At 38.4% G+C, this 27,616-nt stretch overlaps 1 protein-coding gene across 1 annotated transcript; it reads right to left on the reverse strand.

The window, feature by feature from the left end:
• MTMR6 (myotubularin related protein 6) lies at nucleotides 1-26,916 on the reverse strand. The gene is made up of 14 exons (XM_074535251.1): nucleotides 26,763-26,916; nucleotides 22,768-22,884; nucleotides 20,730-20,892; nucleotides 19,665-19,822; nucleotides 18,832-18,960; nucleotides 17,649-17,783; nucleotides 16,393-16,525; nucleotides 11,735-11,844; nucleotides 10,562-10,687; nucleotides 9,302-9,351; nucleotides 8,300-8,500; nucleotides 7,635-7,769; nucleotides 7,430-7,556; nucleotides 1-5,668 (listed from the first exon to the last, which is right to left on the reverse strand). The coding sequence occupies exons 1-14, from the start codon at nucleotides 26,784-26,786 to the stop codon at nucleotides 5,408-5,410; spliced, it is 1,869 nt and encodes a 622-aa protein (XP_074391352.1). The 5' UTR covers nucleotides 26,787-26,916; the 3' UTR covers nucleotides 1-5,407.
• Nucleotides 26,917-27,616: the final 700 nt, after the last annotated feature.

Below are 27,616 nucleotides of genomic sequence, written 5' to 3' on the forward strand. Positions count from 1 at the left end.
TTAGATTGGCAATATTAAGATCACTTTATTTTAAGCCTTATGGATTTTGAAAACACAAATAAAATACTTGTTACAAAATTCCATTTGCTAAAGTTTTTTCAGGAATATACATCAAGCATGATCCCAGCACACAGATAAATGACTTTTACAGAAAGCATTACACAGAGCAATAAATGTTAGTGAAACAGCCAGTCTTTCCAGATATTTTACAATGAAAAATTCTCTTTCTCTTTGTCACATCTATTATTTGACTAAGTTTTTAATTTCTTTATTTAAAATAGCCACATCTGAATTAAAAATGTGTAACCAAACCAACTGTGGAAGTCAACAGGCACTCAGAAGCCCCAAAGGGGAGAGTAAGCACTATCTTTCAAGTTCACTAGTTCAGGGGTAAAAATCCCTGAGAGACAGAAAAATGCTGAACCCATTTCCTTCAATGGAAAGATGCTTGTCAAGGGACATTGTCAACAGACAGCTGTAAAGATGAACTGTAAGGCTGAAGAGCAATAGTAAGACAGAGCAAGGAAAGCAATCTGTAGTGCTAGGTAATGAGGATGCTTGGTGGAGCAGCATTATGGGACTTCACCAAGGCTGCCTGCTTGCAGAAAAACACTCAGCAGAAATATATGCAGAGATACAAAGCACAAGATGTGTACATGCTCGTCATTAACATGGAAAACAGTGTGTGCCAAAACTATAATACCACTTGAGTTAAAATACAAACAAGAATAAACAAGATATTGTGCTCCAATTTCAACGTCACCATCAGGACATCATTACGTGAAGCCAGTTCAGATTAAGAAACACAGTTCCATATACATTTTCTGCTCCTCAATGCCAGTAAAGAACTGCTCAGAAAGAGGTGATTCACAGACCAGGTCACTAAATTCTCTGGGACCTGGAAAGCAATCTCAGAAGCAGTATGCCTCTAACCTTCCACCTCAAGTCCCTGAGTTGCTGCTGGACATCAGAAAAGGTTTACTGCTTCTACTTCATGAGTCATAGCCCTGCAGTGTCCTGTTCCTTGCTACATGCTGTGACACGGGTCCCCAGCTACATCCCTTTCCTTAAGCCTATTGTGCGTACAGAAGCTGCACCACTGAGTGATGATGCTGAGCTGATTTTCAGTGTTATTTAACATGGAGGCAGGTCAAGCATGAGTTCACTCACACTGCCCACTGAGGCTGATGTGAGCCTTCAAAGCAGTGGAAGAAAGCCACAGTCTCTCAGGTTATTGAAACATCCAGAGCATTAAGAAGCCCATTACATCTGACTGATGTCAAGCACCACAATAAGCAACACTAGGAAGAAAGTGTGGCATAAATGGTGAAAGCAAGTCCAAGCAGACTTCAATCTAAAGATTTAATCCTAAAGGTTAATATAGGTTTCACAACCAGTACACTTAGCCTATGATCAGCCACAGGTTTAAAACTATTAGAAAATAAACAGGAGTTTTAAGAGCAACCTTTAGGTTCTGACCTAAAGATCTAAAAATACCACTGGGGGGATGATCTAGTTTGAAATCAGATTATCTTTAACTAGAAAGCAATCATGCTTACGAGAGGCCCTTATGTCAGTCACACTTGCTCCAGAGCAGGGCAGCACTCTAAAGAACAGATGTTGACAGCATGTGCCCTGTGCTATTTTAACATTGAGTTTCCTTATATTATTTATATCACTTCCTTAAGAGGACAGTAGTTAAGCCAAGCTACCCCAGCCCCACTTCAGCCCAGCTGTACAGCCAGTTTTGTGCTTGGGTTACCAGAATGGGAGGAGCAAATTGTCTCAGAGATTTGCTGATGTGTTAGGTTATTATAAGGCCTCAGGAAAACAGCAACTAGAGAGGAAGAACACATCACCTTTCCCAGCAAAGCATTCTCCACTGTGCTTACCTGAGTTTACATAAAACTGCCACAGATTGATTTGTGCTAGCTTTCCCTCTGCAAAGCCATTCTATCAGGGCATTTGTTCCACACAGGGATGTGTGGTTTCATGGAAGGACTGCTGTTCCAGTTCTCTAAAAGGACTCTCCAGACTTCAGGCTTCTGCCCTAGATTTAGGTCACTAGTAATTGGACATGTGTAGAAAATGCACAGGCTCAGTTCAGTGTTGCCTAATTAATTTCTTAGTCTGTCGATTTGGCAGTCGCCCTACAAAACAGAACAGTTGGATATTTAAAATTGTATTGAAGAATACCTTATGACACTAGCAAGCCTCCCAAAAAATAAGCCCAACTCCTTTGGTAGTAATGAAATAAATATTTTAAATTGCCTGGAGTACAAAAGTGAAATCAGTTTTCTCAGGTGAGACTATCAGCTTGGTTCATTAAAAGAAAAAAGATCAAGCAAAGCACAGAATGTAGAAACCCAAAAACTTCACCAAAGGAAACTTCCTTAAGACAAACAGAACTGACTGATGCCAAAGTCTTGCAACCTATGGAGCAGAATCAAATGCACCAGCTTTCTGTCTGGGACATTATATTCCCAATCAACTGGTGAGCATACTGACCACAAACTAATGTCACAGCCTGAAAAAGAGTTCTGCACATTATTTTGATCTGTATGAGGTGCCTTTCAGTATGTAACTGGTCTTGGAGTAGCATATTCATGATGAAGAAAAAGCTCATCCACTGAAACTAGAAATCAAATTCTTTCTTGTTCCTAGGCTTCTGTCACAATTTTATAGTCAACTTACTTGATTTTTTTTTAATCCTTCTTGAAGGACACAGAACAGCCCCACTGTGCTGAGTCTTGGCCATCCTGCCAAGCTCTCTGTGGGAGCTCACTTGACTACCATCTATTCACTGCACCACAGGTCCCATGTGCTTTAGGTAGTTTTGGCTTGGGTCTAACAGCAAATGAGAAGAGACAGATGCCTCTCTGCAGGAACCTTCCTCTCTGGTGACCCTGGGGGTTGAGCTGGCAGGGCTACCTGAACCTTACAAAGTGGTTGCTCTACAAAACAGCCTTATAAAACTCTATTTACATATTAACTGAAGTAAAATATTTACTCCAGATCAGGAAGTATTGTATTTTTTGATCAAGAAACAAGCTCAGTGCCTGAGCAGTTTTATGGCATTTTAAAGATGACTTAACATGCCTACCGTGATTTAAAATAAAAACACATTCCAGTTCCTTTCCCTAAGAAGTGAATTTTGCCAATAAAAAGGACCTGAAGACTGAAACAAATTCCAAGTAACAGTACTGAAAGGGAACAGATCTTCTCTCCAAACCCCTTGTATACAGGGGCACTCCGATGATTGTTAAAGTAAAAACAACATACAACAATATTTGCAAAAAAGCTTAATATAATCTTTTGCGTCTATAAACTATAAAAAATAAATATGAAGAGTGTACATGGCACACCAGAGCAGCTAAATATTAAAACAAGTACACTTGGTACTTGGTAACACTTACCTATATTGTCAACAATAAGTTTGTTTCACTACTGTGATATAATACAAGCTTAATATACAACATGTTTTTACAAAGGAAAACCACAGAACAAATTTAATACAGAAGGTGAAGGGAGAAGGGGAGACAATAAATAACAAGGCACAAAAACCTCTCTTGCTGCAACCCTGTAAGGCACCACTTGTGCAAACAAGAAACTATCAAAACCTGTAGTGGAGACATTCTAAATGTATTTAAGTAAGTAGAAAATATATTTTAAATGTGACGCTATGCTTATATCTTTGAAAATAAAAATGCTTATGTTTCAAAATTCAATTAGTGAAATGGGTGAACTGTTAGCCAAATACAAGAGTCACAGCTGGTTTCTCCCAGACAGCTCCACAAGTGCACCTTGATCTTGACCTATACTGGCCTTGCTAAGAGTCCTGGATCCAATATGGTGCAGAGGGAAATGCTGCCAAATTATGTCAAACTGTGCACACCAGTAATTGTGACAAAACACACTTCAGGGATTAGGATGAGAATGAAATTGTTTTCTTTTGAAACCAAAAATTATTTAAATCAAGACGTAAATGATTAGTAGCATTAATCTAACATAATTAGGAATCTTAATACTCAAACTTATAACTCATACCTCTATTTAAGAACTGGGCACTAATATTTTTCTTCCTAATTCTCTTACCTGCTCAGAAAATCTATCATAAGACAAATTTCAGAAAACCTTCTCCCTTACCAGAAGGTTACAGATACATAGTTAAGCACACAAACTGTCAATTTCCCCCTTTTTTCGTATGTTCCATGATCTCTACTGCATCCTGTTAGAAGTACGTTTTTGTCCTCTCTCCAAATACATAAAAATCTCCAGATACTAAAATTACTTTAAATATGCACAGGTTGGCCAAGTTTTTACAAGATGAGAAGGGTTTTCATGAATAACCAAAGTTTTCTTCTAATAGAACATTTAGGAAGCACTCAGTTTCTCATTATCTTCAGACATGTGACTTTTTTTAACTTGGGGACAACTTTTTCCTAAAGTTTTGCTTGCATTCTTGTACCTTGAACAACTGCACAGCACACAATCTGTAAACAATCTGAACAAACCTGATTATTCAGTTATTGGCTAGTTTTGTTCTCTTATGTGGCATATCTTATTTTACACCTAAATACCTTGCCACAAATCAAAACACCTAAAGTCAGACAACCTGCAGCTTTAATGATGCTCAATCTACTGAGCTGCCAGAGAGGAAAATCAGGTTAATCTATTGTATTTTAAACAACAGAGCAAATGGAAGAAAAAACACAGTCTCAAGTGATAAGTTAACATTCATATAGCTATTTGTTGAAAGGCTGTGCCAGCTTAGGCATGCTTCATTCTTTGTATTCAGTCCTGTTTTAAGGATATAAAAATTTGAGCAAATACAATGTAAACAGAGCCAGGTAGACTGCAGTAGTAAAGGACAAAATTACTGATCTGACAGTTTTAAGGCCAACTATTTATGATTTGAAATATGTTATACTATTCCATGGCACTTAATACACTGAAAGTTAGTACTGGGTGACACTAAGCAAGGGAATACGTATTCATATGAGATATATACACATAGCCTCAGTTCCTAAAATAGAAAGTTCAAGTTTTTTTGTCCAAATAAAATCAATTTGTGAAAGACCATCTGTGGTTTCCTATACTGAATAAAGTAATATTACTATTTAAATCAATTTAGTGCAAACTGACCTAAGTCCAAAGACATAACATTCCTTGATTTTCAGTCACTACTTACCAAATGCCCCTTATTTCTTTCAAAAAGACAACTACGTCCTTTTTCCCCCCCCTTAAAAGAACAGCAAACACCTGACAACTAGCATGCTGTTCTAGTCTACATTAACAAAACTTGCTGATATACAAATCGTGTTTTGGTCATGCAGCACAGACCCATCCTGAAAATGGCCCATCTCTCCATTTAATCAGTCTAGAGGAACACAGTGCCAGATGTCAATTAGCAGGTCATCCTGGCCACTCCGTACTCCAAGCTGACAACGGCAGGCTCGGCTTTGGAGAACTCGGACACGAGTTCGCTGTAGCGATTGTCTGCGGCGTTGCTGCCCTCTATGGTTCGCACGGCGTCGTTCACCGGCACCGGCGGCTGCTCCTTCTGGAAGCACGGAGGGGATTTCAGTGCCAGGGGGGCAGGAGGAGCCGTCTGCTCCTGCTCCTTCACAAGGACCACATCTGACCGCCCGTTTCTCTGCTTTATTTTCTGAAATACAATGAACAGTTACTAACAGCGGGCATGACTCTTTAGTGATGATACTGTGCTTTTAAAGGAAATGCATCCCCTTCTTTTGTGGGCCAACTCGGTGTCGGCCGAACTCTAACAGACGCCAGCTTCTTCCCCACAGTTTACTGCTCATGCTACAAGCACTGCTGGTTTAAAATTTGCAGAAGGGCAGAAGACAAAGAATGCCTACTAATATCCCTAGAGAAGGAGAGGTTATTCCAGGCTTGCCCCTGGTTTGGTTGCTATCAGGATGGAAATACTTTCTGGAGTAGAAGCAGAGGAAGACAGACCTCGGCACTGTAGCAAGCAGGGATCTTGCAATCTCTTAAAGACCACGAGTCTCTTAGTGATAAAGCAGCTTGATAGCTAAAGCCCTTCTATCTTTCCTAAAAACCTTCTAAAAGACTTTTTCCTTTACATCTAAAAAATGCCAATACAGTTTGTTCAAATGCATGAATACTCTAAAAAATGTCAACTAAAACACAAGGAAAAAAGGATGTATCCTGCCAGCATGAGCAAGAGAAGAGGAAAGATTAGGATGAAGGGACTTTTCAGTTGCATGGTTTGGGTTGTTTGCTTACTTCATTTTTGTTTTTAATTCAAACTCACACACCCAGTAACTGGGAGGTTAAACTAGTTAATGAACAGATTCGTTTGTTGATCTGTTTGTATTTCATTAGAACTGAGACTAAATCCAGAAGACTGGTGTCTCTTGGCATCAACTTTTTATAGATGGAAATAGCAGTAGCAAAGTCGACATCAGGATTTCAAACAACTACATCTCATCATCTCTCAAGTGACAAATGTAGGCTCAAGTGAAGTTAATATCATGGAATGAGGTTCTAAAAAATTCAGAGCTGAGACTTTACTTTCCCCTTGCTTATTCTTTAGATTGTTTTTTGAGTTTTCTTCACCTTGCTGCTTCAATTGTATAATTTTTTAAAATATAAAATTAAGATTTGAAACAGTATTAGATTAAGTGACCTGCATTCATTACTTTACAGTAGGATCACTCTAATTAAATCTTTCCTCCTAAAAAAGCTGTACTTCCCCTCCCTCTCCCGTCCAACATAATATACAGGAGTTGTGTTGCCATTTCTGTCCACACACAAATATTAAAACTGATTATCAGAAGACTTCTGCATTCCTTAAAAGGCATTATTCTGAAGTTTCAGCACCTTAACTGACTGTAACAAGTATCAATCAGCCTTTTCTGGCTGTTTACTGCACCACCTAAAAGTCAATTATAGACATCTGTTCTCTGGATTAAGCCCTGTCCTCATAAAACCATTACAACGTACATGACCCATAATTATGATGACTTACAACAGCATGCACCTGCATATGAAGTTAAAAGAAGAACAGTACTTACTGCTTCCATTTTAGTAGCTATAATAGAAATAAAACATTTTCAGTCTCCTTACTTTAGCAACACAGCTGTAGCTACATGGATACCTTGTTATCCAAAATAGTTTAATGCAAGCTGAGCTTCTGTGAAACTTGCCTTCAGTAAGGCTTTGATAGTAGCACTTTTACATCACAGAGCTCATTAATAAAGCAGAATAAATAGTGCCTCAGAGCACTCATCATAGAAACAAGCAGTGAAAGTCCAAGCCACCATCCCACAGAGTAAGTGCTAGGCCACACAGCAGTGACATTCAGGTGAAAACCAGCAGCACCGCAACAACTATAATCTGAAGAATAGGTCACAAGGGCACACACTTATTTCATAATACTTACAGCTTCCAGCTCTTTAATGTCTTCCTCCAGCTGTTTATTTTGCTCACTTGTATTCATGATAAGGTTGAACACAGACTGCCTGGGATGCATACTTCGATCAAACTGATGATACATGTTTCTCCAAAACCTGCACAAAACACACACTTTCAGGTTTGCAAGGTAAGACAGAGCTGAAGAAAAGATAATGTATCTTATTTAAACTTACTTAAAATTGAATGATACTGTATTAGGCTCCAAAAGCGTTAGTTCTGGAGAAAAGTCCGGATTATACAGAGGATTCTGGTATTTCTTCTGTTCAGCCAACAGGAATGGCCACAAGGAATAGGTCTTCTCTTTTAGTCTTAAAACAAAAAAAGTTAGAGGTCAACACACTGACTGCAAGCAAACAAGCAGAAGATAACTGCTTATGATGTGCAAGTTTTGCCTACTTGAAACAAATACTTTTAAAATACAATGCAAGAGGAACTGATAAAAACTTCAAAGAAGTTTTCCAGCTAAATGCATTGAAGATATCTTACTAGTACTTCTAAATGAGTAGTCTTGAACAGGCAAGAATTGTAAGGTTAGCTAAAAAGAGTTGGGAGAGGAAATTACACAATACCTCCTAACTTCAGGTTACCTACTTTTAGAGGGGAGAAAAACCCCCAAAAACAGATGAGCAGGAAAACCTTAACTTTCCCTATGAAAAAGAAGATGTGATTTTCTACTAGAATTAGAAAGGCTGTCTTCACCCATCTTCCCTGATGCAGTTCAACATAGGTTTCAGTACTACCAATCCTTCCTCTACTCGGAGTCTAAAATGAAGAAGATTCACGGAAGTTCTTAGTCTGCCAGAACAAACAAAAGACACATTACAATGTGCCTGCTTACTTTAGCTCTTCTCGCTCTTTCTGGCAGTTTCCAAGGAAGTTACCAAACTGGCATGAATGGACATGTTCATGGATTTGAAGGAGGAAAGCTTCATTGAACTCAAAGGCTTGTGGAAACTGCTCGGTCAGATTCCACACGCTTTCTAAAAACTGGGTGAACACTGGCGAGATCTCTTTCGGATCACCATCCAGCTGACAACATCTGAAAAAGATTCCACAAACAGACTGAAACTGGTTTAAGTTAGAAATCAAGAAAGTCTTAGCTGCAATTGTTTTTAAATGACAGCACCTTGATTTGATGCTAGCTTTGATTTGGAAATTGAGCACCTAACTTCAAGAACTGGGGCAATTTTTGAATAGAAATAAGTCTATATTTGACCTGTTTTTCTGACTTATAAGTAATCACACATCTATATTAAGTACAAAATAGCAACATAAGACAGTTAAGTTCCTTTGTGTCTAATACTGTCACAGTCAACATACGGAGCCTACCAGCTAAAGCAAATTAATAAGCAGTAAATAGCAGCAAGGCTATTGTCATAGCTGATGACAGGCAGATCAAGGGAAAAAACAGAACTCTTAACACACAGGACTTCTAAAGGTAGGTGTGACTTCACCATCAAAGTAAACATAAACGCAAACTTATCTTTAACGATACCAAAACTATGTGTTTCATATTGGCTAAATAGCTGGGACATAGCTTTAGATTGGTTTTGCACTGTGTATACATTCATGCAGACCTTGCTGCAGTCATTAACTTCTGCAAGCAAGCACCAGTAGCACTAAAAATTTACATTTGCAATATAAATCAATTATCAAATCGGTATAAACTGCAATACACTGAAGGCAGCAGGAGAAGTGCCTTGTGTACTGAAAACAGCTTACTCATTGCTGAACTGGTGCAGTGTGACTAGAAATGCAACATCTGCAAGCTGTCTTTTGTTTAAGAATACTTAGCTCAATTTGCTGTCATACACTTTACTGTATCAGAGGAGTGAAGTACCTGTCAGAGAACTTGTGCCCAAAGGAGATCCAGTCTTTCTCTATCAAGACCTAGAGGGTAAAAAAATGAAAAACTCATGTAAAACATTACTCAATCTTACACCTACAGTACTAACCCCACATGTCATCAATATATTGTACTTTAAATCCAAGTCGAATAAGTTACAATAGAAACAACTATTTATCACTTTGTAACTTCTTTATTTTCTTGGAAGCTTTTCACAAGATTCTCAAAGTACATTTGTAAAAAACTAGTAAAAAGTTAAGCAACTTGCTAATCAGGTAACTGATAATTTTAAGAAAAAATGTTGCATGACTTCACTAGTAGGTTATTAACTTTCTATGGCAAAGAATAAGAAAAATGTTAGTACTGCATGCCTGCTATCATAATTTACATAAAACCACATAATATATTCTAACATTTATAACAGTAAGTTTGCTCATATCAACACTATCTTCTTTTATCACTTTGGTCACACTATTAAGCACCAAAATGAACAAAGGACTGTCACAGAAATTTAACTGAAAGCAAGGATTAATCAAAACCCAAAAAGATTAAATTACTTCCCTAAAGATTCTCACTATTAACAACTAATTAATCCTCTTCTAATTCTTCCTCAACTTCACTTTCAGTGCTTGTAATATTTGTGGCAGTTAGATCTAAACAATGCATTGAACTAGTTTTATCCTTGAGGAATTCCCTTAACACCCTGCCTTGTCATTGCAGAACACTGTTGATTTTCCTAGTCTAAAATTTGGAATAATTGTAATGAAATTCTTCTCTCAATATAAAAAGATGAAGAAATTTAGATTGCTTAGACATATTTAAGTCTCTATCACTGTGGGAATTATCATTTTCAAATTTTAAAAATGTTGTTTTGGAGACAGACAAAAATGTTGTTTTACAGCAGCACAGAGCTGCTGTAATTCAGTATATGCACCACCTCACATAAGCACTTTGGAATCCTTCTATGTCATAGATCAGGGACTTGCTGGGATGCAAAAGGCAACCATTGCAACACTTCTGCAGGGTGACTAAATCAATTTGCTATTTGTATTTCAATTTTTCAGATTTTAAAGATTTTTTTTCAAGTAGCAAAGCATATCTGTATGAAGTATTTATCAATATACTGCAACTCTCACTTTACACTTTAAACTAAAAAAAAACAAAAAAACCAGTACATTTGCTCCCTTACACACTCAAACATTTTACAGCCTTTCTTTACCAAGGAACAACTCAACATTGCAATGGTCTGCTTACCATGAATCCTTTGATTGTTCTGTAATAGGAATCTAGCAAGAGAGCTCCAAGAGAACAAACTTGGGAAGTCCTATCCCAGCCATCTGAACAGTGCACCAATACACTTGCACTCTCAACTGCTATTGCCTGCAAAACACAGTCGTTTCTTAACCAATGTTCTCTTCTAGACAGAAGTCAAAAACTAGGAAATAAATTTTAAAGATCTATATTTATTTCCAACTCATACCATAGGCCATCTTATTTAACAAAGCTAGAAAAATGTTTACTATGAGGAAAAGATTTAATAGTATCAGAAAGTATGAACTTGTCTCCATAGAAGTATAGAAAACTCCTTGAAAAGAAATTCCACTACCACTTCTGTATAAACTAACCTCTACAGGCGTTCCCAGTTCTCTCTCCCCCTTATAAAACTAAATTTACAAGAAAACCAAACAATAATTGGATTATACATTACTGAGTACAGACTAAAAAAACCCCAAACGACATTAATTCATCATTAAAGATACCACTCGTTCATCATTATGCTACATAAAAGTAAAGGCGCAGGAAATGCTCATTAGCTTCAGCTCCTGTTGGCTCAGACATTTTTGAGGGTCATCATTAGGACAATCACCCACTTTTAACTGAGATAACTCCGTGTTATTTCACCTAGCAAAAACAAAGATCTGGGTTTTTTCTTTACCCACTACCATCAGATCAAGCGCTTGGCTTCCTAAGTGCTTGGCAAAAGCAATTGTTCCTCTGAATTATTCACAGAATCCTACTTTCTTGCCAAATGAAGTCAGCATAGCCACCTTGGCTGCTCTACAATTACTGCCCCAGTTCCACTTCTCAGAGTATACTAAATAATACTTTGTTCCATCCACCACCAAACTGGTTACACTTTTCAAAAATATCTAGAGAACCAGGAAGCATAAGAATCCCTTTGTCTCTCAACAAGATGAGCAAACAGCATTCAAAAAATCCCAGAATATTGGCTGGAATGTTTAACATCTCCAATCATAAAAAAACATGTAATACTTTAACCAGAATATTAGATGTACTGATATATATACTAAACACCTACCTCCATAAAGGTCAGCTGCAGAATTTTACACATTACATAATATTAAGCATAATTTTTCTGGTAGGAAGTCAACTTCCCACCAAAGAAAGAAGCAGCATGCAAGTTACCTTGGCTAGGAAGACAGCAGCATCCAGCACAGCTTTGATGTGACGCAGCCATCCAGAACTCTCCAGACCAGACAAAAAGTCATTGACAGACAAACCTCTTGTGCCACTGACTGAAAGAAAGCAAGAGTTAAAAAGCCTTAAGCAGTTGTAGCTACCTACCTTGCAATGGAGAAAGAAGAATAATTGCATGTTCTGAGTTGAATGGTGGTTTCCTGAAAGATTTCTAATCAAATGGTTAAGGGAGGAGTACTACAAAATGTTCTCCAGTCAGAATTCAACTCTGTAGAACTATATCACTATGAGCTGCAAGAGTAAGATATTTGTGGTTTTTTGACAAAATAACATTCCAAGTAAATACACTGGTTATTCCCACCAGGAAGCCTTAGTCTTGTCACCAGTGAAGGCAATGCAAATGCCAAAGGCTCATTGGAAATACTTAATTACTACCAGTAGTAGGGAAGCAGCTGCATCCAGACAATAGACACAGTTCAGAGGAGTCACACTGCCAGAGATTTGTCACCTCCACCCTGCACAGGAGAATAAAGTACATGCAGTACAAGAACACAGGGCCGAATGAAATCCACTGAAATTTTGTCTACCTTCACACTTGACACACTGCATTTCTGACTGATCTCTATCATTTTTACCTAACATCCTTGGATCCTGTAACAATAATGTCAATTCAGAGAGCAAGGAAGAACTCAAATTGAAGGAAAGATGCTTTGCAGCGTAGCAGCAAGAGATGCAGAGGTAGACTGGAAGATTCTCACATAGAACCAACTTACATGTAAGACAGATAGCCTGTTTCTTGTACAATTTTGAGTAATAACTCACACAATTACCTTACTATTCAAACATGACAAACTTCTGGAATTAAAAAACTCCGCGAACATAACTTCAGCTATGTGTAATTCTAAGAAAAGACACCCAAGGCTCCTAGCTACAGAAATACCTGCCTCTTTTACAGCAGATGCCTACTTTCCACCACACTTAACAGCTAGACTTGATGATCTTAAAACTTTTTTTCAACCTAAATGATTTAATGATTCTAGAGCATTGGGCTGTAAATGAAAATAAAAGGGTTCTGTAGATGAAAATCAGCAGTAGGAATACAACAGCTGCAAAATCATCTTTATCTCTGGCCATGGAAGGAAGTGAGTCAGCAGCAAAAGCAGAGAACAAAATTCACCAAATAATTATGTGATGCAGCTTCATATTCAATCAAGTCCCTTAATGTAAGGAAGGTCATGAACTCAAATCACTGCCTCCAAGAGCTTTCCTGTATCTGCACTAGATGTTTCTCAGCTCTCAGTCAAACAAGTTTTGGCACATTCCCCACTGCTCAGGAAGATTCAGAGTGCCAGGTGCTGCTGAATACTAGAAAAATGTCAGACTTCCATATAAGTATTGCAGCATCACAGATCCTCATCATCCTTAAAACTAACTAGCAAACCACAGCACAATGAGGTAATAGAACATCAAGAAACCCCAGGAGAGAAGACCTACTTTTAAAGGTTAGTCTGTAATATCAATAAAAGAAGTAAAAGCAAGCTAGCTTTCCCCTCTCTTTGAAGGGCACCATTAGGCAAGAGTTCTGCTTCCAAAAGATCTGGCACATGGAGAAAAGAGAAATAGATGAGAATGTGAGCTAGCTGAAAGGACCAAGTCATTCTCTATACCAGTGGTTCCACACACTTGATCAGTCACAACAGTACACAAACACATCCACCACTCTGTGGTAAAGGAAAGAAACTGAAAATAGTCAAGTATCAGGAAATTAAAACCTCTGTAGAGAAGGGACTGGACAGACAAAGCCATGTCTAGAGGTATGGCAGCACACCTACAAGCTTTCCAGCTAGAAGATAAACAGGCTTCCAGCCCTCAGTATGTTTTCACCCAGATACTGCTGTCAAAACCTGGTTTTGATCAGAATTTTCAGCTTGGCAGAAATATTTCACAACTAGTAATTCCCTAGCTAGATTTCTATATTTTTAAAAACGAAGGCAGAGATAGGAACACATATGTTGAGCCCCAAGAGTTAGATTCCATTTCTGTGAATTAACACAGGCATTTTTATACTAGTTGGTGATTAAATCAAATGCATTGGTACTGGTCCAAGTCTTATATGCTGAAAAAAAAGTTATTTTCTAGTTCCTTATGGTCTTTTAAAAGGTGAAAGATGATTTATGGTACCATTTATAGTACCAGTTAGATAATTCAGCTACTTCACAATAAATAGGGCTCAAGATAGTTCTGCCCATATGGATCCCACCATAAAAAACACAAGCCCTACATGCACATGAGCCCCAAAACCTCAAGGTTCCCTTGCTTGACTGTCATTATTCACACTACTAGCAAAGCGTCAGCCAGCAGTTCAGGAGGTGACTAGACCTGCAGAGTGAAGCACAGCAGGTTGCAGGCAGGCTTTTTTTTAACAAATAAAAAAACCTGGATAATCCCTTGCCCTATACAGAAAACTCTACATAACTCACAAAACCCACTTCAGTTTACACACTTCCACCATCAAAATATATGTAACAGATTGCAACATCTATTGAGCCTTTTGCTCAACATTTTCTGTGGAAATGCTCCCTTCTTGACATACCCAAAACCTTTTTGCTTATCAGAGTTCAAGCCTTTCTGTTATGTAACAATTTAATTTAAATATATAAAAAGTGAACTTTATATTTAGTGTTACAGCTACAAACTTAGTCTATGTCAAGTTTCTCCCATGAGTGTTGTAGTCTGCTCATCGATAGAGTCATCACGTTCACACTGAAGAAAACTATTTTAGAAAAGTTTTGAACCACTGCATGCAAGATATTTAATTAATAGCTGAATCCAAAATTCAGCTGTTACTACACTGTAAACCCCACTAGCATACTCCATGGTATAGTCCCATTACAAAAAGATGTTGGGAAGGATTTTGTCTCACGTTCGGCTTGCCAGTGGAATTTGCAGATTCTGAAAGAAATCAGGCAGACAGACACAGAGCCAAGGAGCAGGACACACACCAAACAATGAGTAACAGTTGCTTGGTATAAAAAGCCCAAACAACTGAGGGCAGTCCCAGTTACAAACAGCGTCATTGGTATCACGCTCTCATTTGAGAACATTCAGTCCAGCACATTCAGGGAAAGTGAGTACACAGAAGATAAATGGCGTTTTCCTCATTTTAAGTTGTGAACCATTTTCATGGCATTTTATTCCTGATCATCCCACTGACAGCACATTTCTACAAGGGGCTGAAGAATAAATTATTGCAGACATCCCTAAATTTTAAGGGCCCTTTCTACCCCTGAAGGTGCTCCTACTTCTAAAGTGGCATTCAGCAAAACTCTGAATGAAAACATACAGAATGAACAGAGGTAAAACAACTGTATTCATTCACCAAAAAAAACTTTTGTGGAAAACAAACAATAGAGATTACTCATTATTTTGTTCAACAGTGTCTAAACAAACCAATTCTTTACACAAGGAAAAACTAAAACATATTCCATATCCTTAAATAAAGTTAAAGTTACAATACTATTTAGTAAGTATTGCTGCTGGGATGCCAACTCAAAAGGAAGGAATATGAAGTCTGTGAAACTTAACTGTGTGATGCACACACTTCTGCATCAGACATTATTACGCAGGAGCAGGCCTCTTAAAAAATTTAAAAAATCAAGTTTTATTAGCTAGTTTCCTAGAATTGAATGTATTAGTAAGAGAAAGGGGGATTATGAAAAATCTAAAAAAATCTAAAAGCTCAATCTCAGGATCATGCTTCTCATCTTTTCTTTAAGAAAAACACATGCAGGAATAATCAGAAAGATACATATTATCAAAGCTCAGCAGGACTCCATGCACAGTGCCTGAAGAACAGGTTAGCAGCACATCCAGGATCAATGAAAATAAAGATTACACCACTAGTCTGGAAGATTTCTTGATCAATGTAACAGCATGTCTTCATCAAAACAGGCTTCCATACAAGTGTAAACTTTCTCTGTCTCTGGAAATATTTGCATAATTCCAGAAGCCAAGCACTTAGACATGTACTGTGTGGAAGCCTCACTTCTGCCACTGTATTCTAATCTCAGAATCCACAAAATGTCTTACATTTTCTCTCAGCTGTCTACCTAAAAAATATTAACAGAATTATGAACACAGTTCTGCCTCTCCATTTTCTCCACCAGGAGGCAGGCAGTGGTATGGTGAAGTGGCTCACCTTTCTCCCTGCCCCCTTCTCTACAAACACCTACAAGCACACAAGGGGCTCACAAAGTCAAAGAGCTCAAGTTCTGTACAGACCATATGCTCACTGCGAATTCTGTGGAACAAAGCGCCCCTTGGAGAAGAACTGATATTCTGTAAATGAAAATGCATCTACAGGCACACACTTGGAAAACAAAGGAGTCTCTCACTGACATACTAACAAACTCACTGAAGACATATTTGCCATTCAATTTTCTCAGAATAACTCCATTCAGTTGGGTTTACAGTTTGAAGGTTGAGGTTTAAGGTAATTCATTACCACAAAGCATATCAAACTGGTACTAAAGACAGAGCTGGAATAAACCATAGAAATGCCAATGCAGTTTGTGTAACCTATTATTAAAGACTTCAGAAAAACACCCTGTGTTCAAATACACTATTTTAGTACAGTTAAAACATACCTTCCAGGAGTTTCTGCAAGCTAGATCTCATTACATGAATATTTTCAATGCCAACAAACTGGAACCTAATGTTTGAGTAGTTGTCTTCATTCTCATAGCCCTTCCCAGCAGCTCTGTTAGCCATTGCATTAAGCTAAAAAGAGGAAAATAAAAACACGGGAAAACATTATTGGAATAAAAAATCAAATTAAGAAGCAAAAGTCAAGCAATTGCAATTGAACACATTGGGAAAAAACCACAAGAGCACATAGTATAAACAGATTCTAATATAGTTTGTGACAAATCAGTTTGAAAGAACTGAAGTATAAGAAAAGGACAGTATATAGATATTTTTTAAAAATAGTCTATATATAGAGCTGACATATCTGAATAATGCATTTAGTAATTCCCATTCTGCTCTCCAAATTCCTAACTAATAAGCCTTTTTTTGTGTCCAAATATTTCTGAGTAAAGACACTACAAACATCTCACATATAAAGGAAAGAGTAAGACCCAGACATTTTCAGCTCCTGTACTGAGTGAAATTAATACTAATTGAAATGAAGATGAGTCTAAAGAGTGGTAATCATCCATACATTGCAACAAGTAATAACGTAACTTAATAAAATAACAGAATTCAGTTTAATTAGACAGTGATGAAGTATGATGGTGAGGCACTCGAAAACATTGCCCAGAGAAGTTGTGGATCCTGGAAGTCTTTGAAGCCAGATTGGACAGAGCTCTGAACAACCTCATCAGAGGTTGGAGATGATGTTTAAGACTTCTTCTAACTCAAGCCATTCTATGATGACCTCAAAATGCCAAAACAGAATTTCCTCCGCTTCCTCACTTTTTGTATAGATCATTTACACAGAACATAGTACTCTCCCATTCCAAAAGAAACCACATCACAGCTCACCATTTCCTGAATTTCATTTCAAACAATCAAAATTATCTGGATCCCACTCAACTTCTTAACTATGTTCACTTCTTAACTATGATTTAAGTATATTTTTAAATGCCCCTCTCAAAGAGTAGCAGGATACTCAGAGAATTCTAGCTGACTACTGGGACAGGTTCAACTGCCCAGCTGAACCTTAAAACTTCTTTAAAAAAACAAGTAATCGAAACACCAGAACAGAGGCATAACCTCATTTTTACAACATTTTTGCTCAAGATGGATTCTTACTTGGCTCCAAAATTTTCAAAATTACATTGTATCCCTACACTCTAATATTCAGGAGGAGAGGCTTGTCTGCAGTACCAGAAGTATGTACCTTGGGCCTGGTGTCCATGACGTACATGTAGCGATTGGAAGGATTTGCTTTACTGATGGCTTGCAACATGTGCTCATCTTCCAGGCACCTGGCACTGAAACCTGAGAGAGGTTGACTGCATCTGCAAATTGCAGCCTGCCAGAAACAACAAAGAACAAATCAGCATCACTTTAATATGTGTACTTGAAGTGTTCAGCAAAATCTCAAAAGACAATGAAATAAATTGTTTCATTCAGCAGAGAGCACCAGCAAACTGAATAAAGTTCAGGTGTTCCTGAATAAAGTTCAGGTGCTTAAAAAGTACATTCCTTGGAAACCCTGAAACACAGTAGCTACAACTTAAATTTAAATATTCATCAAAACAGTTTTTCAGGTTTATCTTCATGGGCAAGGTATCAGTTTACATAACTGACATAAAAACTCACAAAAGTACAGACTGGAAAAATGATACTTTAAGAAAGCAAGCTACTCCCTTAATACAGAATGAATTATGTGTGGTTTCACTAAAGCAGACATGATTTTATTATTGCAAGTGCAATTTGTTATCATCTAATGTAATTTTTGTAATGTCGTTTCAATGATATGTTGTATTTCAGAAGGTATCAGGTACATCTTCCAGTATTCAAATAATGATATAAGTATGTTCAAATCCATCTAGTAACTTCACATTCATGGAAAAATTCTTTAACTCAGCAAGGTGACAGTAGGGTCCTTCCACAGCTGAGACAGTACATGCTGCTTTCCACCACCCACTGCAAAATCTTATTTCCTACCCTGTAGAGTTTTTTTACCTTGCAAAACCTCCTTGAAGAACCAATGTTTTTACTTTGTTGGTTTATCTGTTTAGGGTTTTTTCCCTACCATTTTGACCTAACATATTTTATTTCTGATGTATCAAGGAAGACAGATCCCTTAAGAGAAAGCTATCCTCAGTTACCTTAATGTTAGTGTCTGAAAACTTCAGTAGAGTCAACAGATTACTTAAGGATTTATTTTAAACTGGCTAGGCTTACTCCGCATCCTGTTAGGCACCACTCCTGTCAGCTGTATTCAGGGTTATCCTGAGTCACACCCTTGCCATACAAGTCACTGTACTTGAACCTCCTCACCAACCCTTGAACTACTGTCAAGTGTTGAGAAATACTTTTCAGCACTTTTAGAGCAAAAGGAAGTCACACTATACCTCTTTGTTTTTATGATAATACGACAACACTGGGAATCTTCCTTTGCTTCTGAACTTGGAACTACCAACAATTATGGGCTTGCTTGCAGTTCTGGGAACATAAAGTTCTCTAGGATAGGTTTCACAAATCTGAAAGACACAGATACACAGAAAGGATTTTATAGGAAAGACACAAAGCCTAACCTAATTTTATATTGTATTCAATTTGAAAGAAAGATGTAAGGTGAATTAAGACACAAAAGATAAACACTACCATGTTTCTTTATATAAATGTAAACAACTCAAAGGAGACAAGCCATGGATGAAAGTAGTACAAACTGGTATCCAAGTTACACATCCAAGCATCACCATACCAGCATTCACTCTAAAGAATGCAACTCTGCAGTAGAATGTGTTTCAAATAAAATACTGAAATTATTTCCCTCATTTTTAATGCTTCCAGACTACAAAGTAAGATGAAATCTAATCTCAGAATCAGCCACACCACCACAACCAGCACTGCAAAATGCTGAAGTAGAATCCTGCTCAGTTGAGAGAGACATCACAGAGCTGCAGAGCACCAGAATCAGTGGGGCTGGGCTTCCAACAGGTAAGGATCTCTCAAAACAATCCCCAAGAACCCACGCATCCATACACACACGCTCTCTCAATGAGGTCTTGGGAAAACCTTCAATCAGGAAGTTGTGAGATTGCACACTGATTAAGGAGTTAACTCTCTCTACCTGCAAGGTCTTGCTTATATAGCAAGCCAAGTGATTTGGCAGCAAGGTGTTTTCTATAGGCCTCACCAGAAACAGACGCAGAGCAGAACTTGCTTCCATTACCACACTTACCTTGTAATCACGATTTGCATCAGACAACTGCCAGTAATCATTTGGCACTCCCATTCTCTTATATTCTTCTGCTAGGTCAATAAGCTGCCAACCTTTGACTTGCTCAGATTCATTTTGTTTAGGATTATAAGAAAAGGCATACAGGTCTTCGTATTTTGCTAAAAGGTAAAGAATATGTAATGGAGAGAAAGTCTCAAGCTTCAAGATTCACAGAAGCAAGACTAAACAATAGATACTTGACATGTCTGAAATATCCTGCAACTATCCTACAGTTTAACTGATAATTACAGATACCTAGTCAGAAGTAGGTTATGAAAGTTTTTCTGAGTGTGCTTGACCTATTTCAGAACAGACGTTTCTAAAGCCATAAGGGTCACAAAATGAAGACTGACAAACTTAAGGCAAAAGGCAGAATTATTAAAAGACTTCACAGGATCTGAAAGAACAAACTGTTTTGGGAGGCAAGAACTAAAATTTACATCTACTGACCTTAAAAAAAAGGAAGTTTTAAAGTTTCCCTTAAAAAATAAAAGCTTTCAAAAACTCTGTTTTTCCTAGTAGGCTATTTACTTATGACAGATGACATTTTGCACTGTTCTAAACACAAGGCAGAAAATGCAAAAGACTGTACTGGCAGAAGTCTCTTGTAAAGCTGAACTGGTAATGTTATTCTAACATCAAATTTCAGCTTTATTTTTGAAACTGCATGAAATTAGTAAAAATTGATTTGCTCAGTGGGTTTTTAATTGATGGAACACAATTAAGAGAGACTATACACATTTATATTCACAATTTCTGGAACACCACTAGAAATGCAAAATAACACATAGGAATCTCTCATTCTGTTAAGGAGCACCACTGACATACAAAAGCCAGACAATGCAGCTTCTGAATTTTTATGCAGATTAATATTTAATCAAAAATTCCATTTATTACCAAACCCACATGAGACTTTATATAACATGTGTTTAAAAAAAATAAATAAAAGATAATTGGTTTACACACACACACCCAGCTTGTTATCCATTCATATACTGCAAAGTCTTTTACAGCTACAAGGATTACCTGTTCTTGAGAGCTGAAGCAAAGAATTATAAATGTCATGACAATCTCTCTCTCTGGGTACAACAAAGTGAACTATCCTGAAGTTCTTGCACTGGATGACAAGGGGGCAGCCAGAAGTAGTCAAAGGAAGCTTTTCCACCGCAGCAATGTGATGATGAAGTATCTGTGACATACAAAAACTCACACAATAAGCATGCTGAGGAAAAATAAGAATAGCATACTACTTAGATCAGCAGATGCAAGACAGCACACTAAACAATGCTGAATATGGATTTTGAATAATTTTGTCAGCCAGTTATAAAAAGAAATACATTTACAAGCAGAAATCCAAGAATGTCATTTTGATCAGGATATTAAATGTATAAAACTTTTGTTACTCTCCTCTGTCATTTTGAAGTGTCCCTTTAAGTGCAAAACTGAGACGTAAAACTCCACCGTAGTTGTTCAATTTTCTTTTAACTTTGTTAACTAATAGGCCTATATCTCATTAGGCAATGTCCAGACAGGATATCTATATTTTTTAAGGATCTACAGAAACATACTTCAGAATTTTCAAACAAAATAAAGGAAGGGAAAATAATTCAATGTACGAAAGGGTTCAAAATTCCAGTATTTAACAGGTACAGATAGAACAAAGCTAAGAAAAACATCTCCTATATTATCTACTGTATTAGATAAACATGACAGTTTCTTAGCTAAATGTTTATGACCACTTTAACAGCACTGTCACAGCAATGGATGTACAGAAGCCCTCCACAGATGTATTATGTGTGGCAAATCTACACAAGATTTAGGTAAATACATAGAAAGTAACAGCTGTTCAACTCTGAGAAGAAAGGCACAGATACATAACCTCAACTGAACAAGATGTTCTTGACAGAATTTCAATTACCTCACTGAAGCAATCAAATCCTCTTAAACATTGATCAGAATTTGACTGGCATCTGAGAACTGTGCTGCCAAATATGCATTTCCAAAGAGACTATCTTGAAGGCATTATGATAATTATACCTGGTACTTGCATTATCATCAGAAATGCAGTACTTGGAGTATGGTTCAATTTCCCCAAAATGAAACCTCTTAATGCAGTGCATAGGGAGACACAAGCAAGTAATGCTTCTGAATCATGCTGTCCTCAAAAACCATTCTGTATGAAAGGGTAACAGTTTAGTTTGTACAAAGGTGTACCTTGTATCCAAGAACAAATAACAGAAAAATGAATTTTCTTGAAAGCACCATGAGGCACTTAGATAACCAGGATACAGGATTAAGGGTAATCAAGGAAAATGCACCCACAGGAAAAAAAAAATTAACAACAGCTAGGGAGATGCTATTTCATCCTGGAGGATGGAAGACTCAAGGCACTTACTCAAGTCAGGTGGCTGGACTCCAATGGGAGCCACAGCTTGATGTTCATATGTGTGCCACCAGAGCAGTAAGCACAAAAACTAATGTACTAGCCAGCTTTGATTGCATAACATTGGTACTGGTCAACAAGAAGCTGCTGCCCCATCTGAAACCCTTTATTTCAGAGATGAATACTTGTGAAGAAACAGCTGCTTACTGCTCTAAAAAAGTGCATGTAATCTTCAATATTGCCCAAACCCGAGATGTTAGCATTTTTGCTATCTCATTTAACCTAGACAGAATCTAATTACAAGGTAAATTCACTCTGAAATCTTAAACCTGATGCTTAACCTATGTATCAGTCTCCCACTCCTGCCTCAGAATCACGGTGCAAGACAGTTATTTAAAGAAAACCACCACACATGCATTCAGAAATACAAGTGAAAGCCACAGAAGAAATTACAGCAGCCTGAGGAAAAGTCAAAACTTTCAACATGACCTGATTTCAACTGCAGCAGCGTCACGCAAGAGCACAACCTGTGAATTATTAACTTATTATGATACCGCGAAGGAGGAGAGTAGAAAGAACAGCCAAGAACATTTTTAGTAAACAAATTCAACCTTAGATCAGGGAGAAGAAATGTATCTGGAGGACCCATGCCTTTGAGCCACAAGCATTCATTATCCTTACCCAGGTCTCTCTCTGGCTTGAATCTATGAATAACAGATGAGTTGCTGTAAGGTACAGAGTGCCCGTCAGTGACTTATTGCTCGTGCTGAACCTATCCAGTAATTTCACCTGCTCTACCTGTAACAAAAAAGGGGAGGGAGGAATAAAAGTTAAGTTGGAATTTCTGCAGAATTTAAATTACAACTTAGCAAAGGTTAGTGCAAAGTTGGTGCAATAATTTTGAAAATGGTAGGAAACATAAGGCAGCACACACAAGGATAGTCAGGCCAAACTAGAATGGTCACAAGCTTTGAGACCAACTAGTTCAAATATCCTGTTTCAATAAAAAGCATTGAGCTATTTTTTGTTTCAGTTTTTTCTAAAATAAGAATTAATAATTACTAAGCTTTTAGGCTGCTTCCCCAAAACACAGCAAACACACACTAACAGTTTCCTGGTATTGAGATGCCAGCACTGAATTAACAGCTGATCTCAGCAACATGCTTTATTGGCCGTCTGCACACTCAATGCCATAAACCTGACTTTCATTTTAGCTATGTACTGTCTTTTATAAATTCCCCAACCTCAAAAATCAGTATTATTATAACCTTGCCTTTTAGTCAAAATGCATTATTAATGAAATGTAAGCATTCTACTAATAATTACAAAAAAAGCTCCTAGAAATTCAAGGACTGTGCTGGCATTTGAAGCAGATAATTCACGCTTGAGCCTCACAAGGGCCAACAACTCCTTCTGGCATTCTATCAACACTGTTATCTCAATCCTATGGAAAATATTTCAAAATAAGAACTATTTCTAGATAGCCTGTATTTTATCTGCCCCTCCTAACTCTGGGCTCCACAGAGTGCTCTATTTGAAACAAGCATTACTCGATTCTTTGCGTGCAGGAACAGGAAAGGAGTGTGGCAAATGGCTTATCTCCACACATTCCTCTCTTTCTTGGAAGCGCTGGCTCATTAATGCCAAGTTAAAGCTCTGTGCTACATTAAATGCATGGCACAACTCCAAAAACTTCCACACCAGCAAGACCAGCGCCCAGAGGAGGCGACAAGGAGAACCCACATCTACTGTGCTGATGTTAAGCCATTTTTAAGTCTTGTGTACAGATGTATTTACCTACTAAAAGCACATACAAAACAGAAAAAAAAATCAGGTATTTATGATCTAGAAAGGCCTAATTTTGCTTTCAAAAGTTGAAAAACCAACAATGAATACAAAACAGAATGAAGGAAATACAAATATATACTAGAAGTCAGCACTATGACAATATTCCAGATTTCAGTTTAGAAAGCAAAAAAGTTGGAAACTAGAAGTATCAGTACACCCAAACTACATCGTGCTGAAACCACCAAGTCCTCAGGTTTAGAGCAGCATAAGTGAATACACCACAGCCAAAACACAGAATCCATACTGGGCAGGTCTGCAGCAATAATTGCTCCAGTACCTGGCACTGCACCGCCCCAGCAAATCGAGAAGGGCACAGAAACTGCCCCAGCTTTGCTCCAGCAACACCACCCACCAAATCCTGGCATGTGAGCTTTCCTTCTCCTCCATGCAATAAGGCAGCTCTCCTCAAAGCTGCATTTCTACATCAGATGAGGACAGGCATTAGTGCTCCAACTTCCACTTACCTAGGTAAAGTCTACAAGAATTCTGAAAGCCAAGTCAGAGATAAACTTTTCTTAAAGACAACTGAGTTAGATTCAGCCTCCACAGATGACAGATTCATTTAAACTTGACTCAAACCAGCTTAAATGGGTACTCAGCTTATGATACACTTTTTCCTTTTGCTGTTTGATTTGATTTAGCAGTCAAACTAAGCAAAACTTTCCATATCCAGGAGAAAAAAATCCAGGAGTATTTTCACTAATACACATTTGACTTCAAATATGCAAACAGGTTTGACTGAAGAATTTTCAGCCTTTTCTAACACATTTTGCTTTAAAATATCCTAAAGGATACTATCAAGATTCCTTGAAAAAACACATATTCTTTAATTCACCATCACATTTAATAAACTGAATGTAATAATTTGTTGCTACTTAAAACTCTCAGGAGGGATTTTTAAGTTGACCTCATTTCCTTATTCAACATAAAATCTGTTGGACAGTTTAATTTCCCAAAAAGCTACACTCCGTTTCAGATACCTCTGTGGACATTTGTAAAGAAATTTTAATTTCAACATTCCCAGCAAACTGAAATTGGAGGAGCTACAAAACCTATTCCATCACTTTCTCCTGGGGATAACAGCTGCCCTGCACAGCAGTGAATCTGTGCAAGACTGCACTCTTGTTTCAAGTTTATTTCACTATGACTTAACTAAACTAAAAAAACAGGAATGCTGTCAGATTAGAAAAAGCAGGGATGTCTCAGAACAGCTGGCATGAGATCCAACTTGAACCTACACACAAAGTGAATCTTCAAGACCCACAGTGCAGGTTGTATTTTACTTTTCTTGCTTCCTATACCTCTAATGCTTGCCAATACACACTTTAATCTATCTGGATATTCGATAAACCAACAGCTTGCAAAAAGCTAAGCGAACAACACAGCTGCAACAAAAGAAGTATCACTCTATTTCTTACCATGACACTGTTTTTTAAGAATGCATAATTTTTTTCATATGAATTATAAAAATAATCGCTTCAAGTAGTAAGTCTTGTATCTTACAAATTGTGTTCAGGGCTCATTTCTCTCTTCAGTTCTATTGTTACACGAAGTATTTTTTCCCCAGCAGTGCCCCAAAAACACAATGCAGAGATACAATCAGCTGCAGACACAAAGAAATCAGCAACCTGCGGCCTTTCCAGTGCCAATTTCAGGTCTGAAACTTAAACAGATACTCTGATCATGTGTTGGCTTTAGTCTAGCTTTCATTTTGGAATCAGTTACTGACCGTAACAATACAATATTAAATTTCCAAACAAGGACTTCCATGTTTGTAAATAAACAGCTGATAAAGAAACTTTATCTCAAATCTGTCAGCATGATGCACTGATAAAGTGCATCTAATTTCAGACTAATAAGGTGTCACTAATGGTAGTTTCATCAAAGACCTTCTTTCTGTTTCACATATACACATGTATATGAAAAATAAAAACAGCTATACACAGTTATATAAAAGTTATATAAGTTATTACTCAAGAAATTTAAAAGCCCTTTCCTTTATGTAATTATTGGTTGTGAATCTAGTACTGGGACAGGAACTATGAACGCTCCTCTTCTAAAGATATCTATAAATCAACTTTAAAGTCAGACTGCCAGGTTCAGGAATTAATCACAATTCCCAGGAGCCTACAGACAGGGGGAGTCTTTTCAGCAACCTTTGCAGTCAGGGATGATGAGCAAGGTGAGAAAAGAACTGTTAGAAATTTAATTCTATAGAAACTGTGACTTAAAAAACTCACAAAAATTAGCCACAACAAGAGAGACCTTCCTTTTGCATCTTCAACATACAAATAAGGCTAACACACTAATAATAGGAAATAAAAGTCACAGAAGTCCAAAATGTCAGCTACAGCTTAGCTGACGTATTTTTAATAGCCTAACACACTACACAGGCAATGATGTCCTGCGTATTTAACACACACTGGAATATTCAAAAAGGAGAAAACAAACCGGTTGTTTTCACAACAGATTTGCCTCCAAAACTAGAAAAAGCTGCATGGAAGCATATACAGAGCACACAAAACAAACGTAATCCCCTCCCAGCTCGCTTATCCTGCTCCCCACTCCACCACAAAACCCCCACACCGTGATTTTTAGCGTCTTCCCCTTATTACAGACACGGGGCCACACTGAGCAGCACGCCCAGAGCCCTCCGACCCTTCCAGCGGCGCGGCCGCTCCAGAGCCCCGCGCGGGGCGGCACCGGCCACAGAACAGCAGGAGGCAGCCAAAACAACAACGCCCTCGCCCGCAGCGGCTGCGCCGGGCTGGGCGGGCCCTCCCGACCGCACAGTTACCCCCGCTCCCGAGCCGCAGCACCAGCAGTACCTTGGTGGTGCGGATGTGCTCCATGGCGGTGCCCGCTGGGCCGCGGCCGCCTCCTCCTCGCCGCCGCCACAGAGCCGGGCCGGCGGCCGCTCCGGCTGCGCTTCCGGGGCGGGGCCGCGCCGGCTGCGGGGCGGGACCAGCGCCGTGCGCCCCGCAGCGCCCCCGCGCGGCGGGCGGCGGGAATGGCTGAGGGGAGGGAGCGGCTGAGGGGAGGGAGCGGCTGAGGGGCGGGAATGGCTGGAGGGCGGTGTGGGAAAATAACGAGGGATAAACAGGCAACTGTGAGGAACTTGTAAGGGAAAACATGGTTCTTATTCCCGGGTGGAACGCGGTCGGCCACCCGACCTCTCACACGCAGCACAAACTAAAGGGGACTAAACGGAGGGTGGAGCAGAGGGGAGACCCCGCTACCAGGCTCAGTCGAAACACTTGCAGAAGTAGGAGGAATTCGGTGGTGATTTCCAGTTGAAAATCCACGCAACAGATGAAAACCAAGGGAGATAAAGGAAGATGTGCTGCTGTTGAATCAGAAACCATGGTGAAATCACTCTCCTTGGACTGACATGTTCCCATCATCTCAGATACTATCCTGAGATACCTGCCTGCTGAAGTACGACCGTCCCTCACTGGCCAAGATGTATAACTAAAGTCACTCAGTGTCCACCTAGACATAAAAAATAATAAAAGTGAGTTAAGAATGAGAAGTTAGGGAAGACTCTGTTATACCTTCTGGGATCCGTCAATGCGCTGAACCAATCTTCTCCCCCATGGGGATGCCCAAGAACTGTACCCATGGATCCCATGATGTTGAAAGGAATAATATAAATGTGTCTTTACAAACAGACCATATTAAT

This window comes from Zonotrichia albicollis, chromosome 2 (assembly GCF_047830755.1).
Source record: "Zonotrichia albicollis isolate bZonAlb1 chromosome 2, bZonAlb1.hap1, whole genome shotgun sequence".
Classification (NCBI taxonomy): Eukaryota; Metazoa; Chordata; class Aves; order Passeriformes; family Passerellidae; genus Zonotrichia; species Zonotrichia albicollis.

Coding starts and splice junctions, on each gene's coding strand:
- MTMR6 (XM_074535251.1), bottom strand. CDS start 26,786: ATGGAGCACATCCGCACCACCAAG. Junction 11,845..16,392: donor CTTGCAGAAACTCCTGGAAG/GTATGTTTTAAC, acceptor GCTTTCTTTCAG/TCAGTGGCACAAGAGGTTTG. Junction 8,501..9,301: donor GGGCACAAGTTCTCTGACAG/GTACTTCACTCC, acceptor AATCTTTTTCAG/ATGTTGTCAGCTGGATGGTG.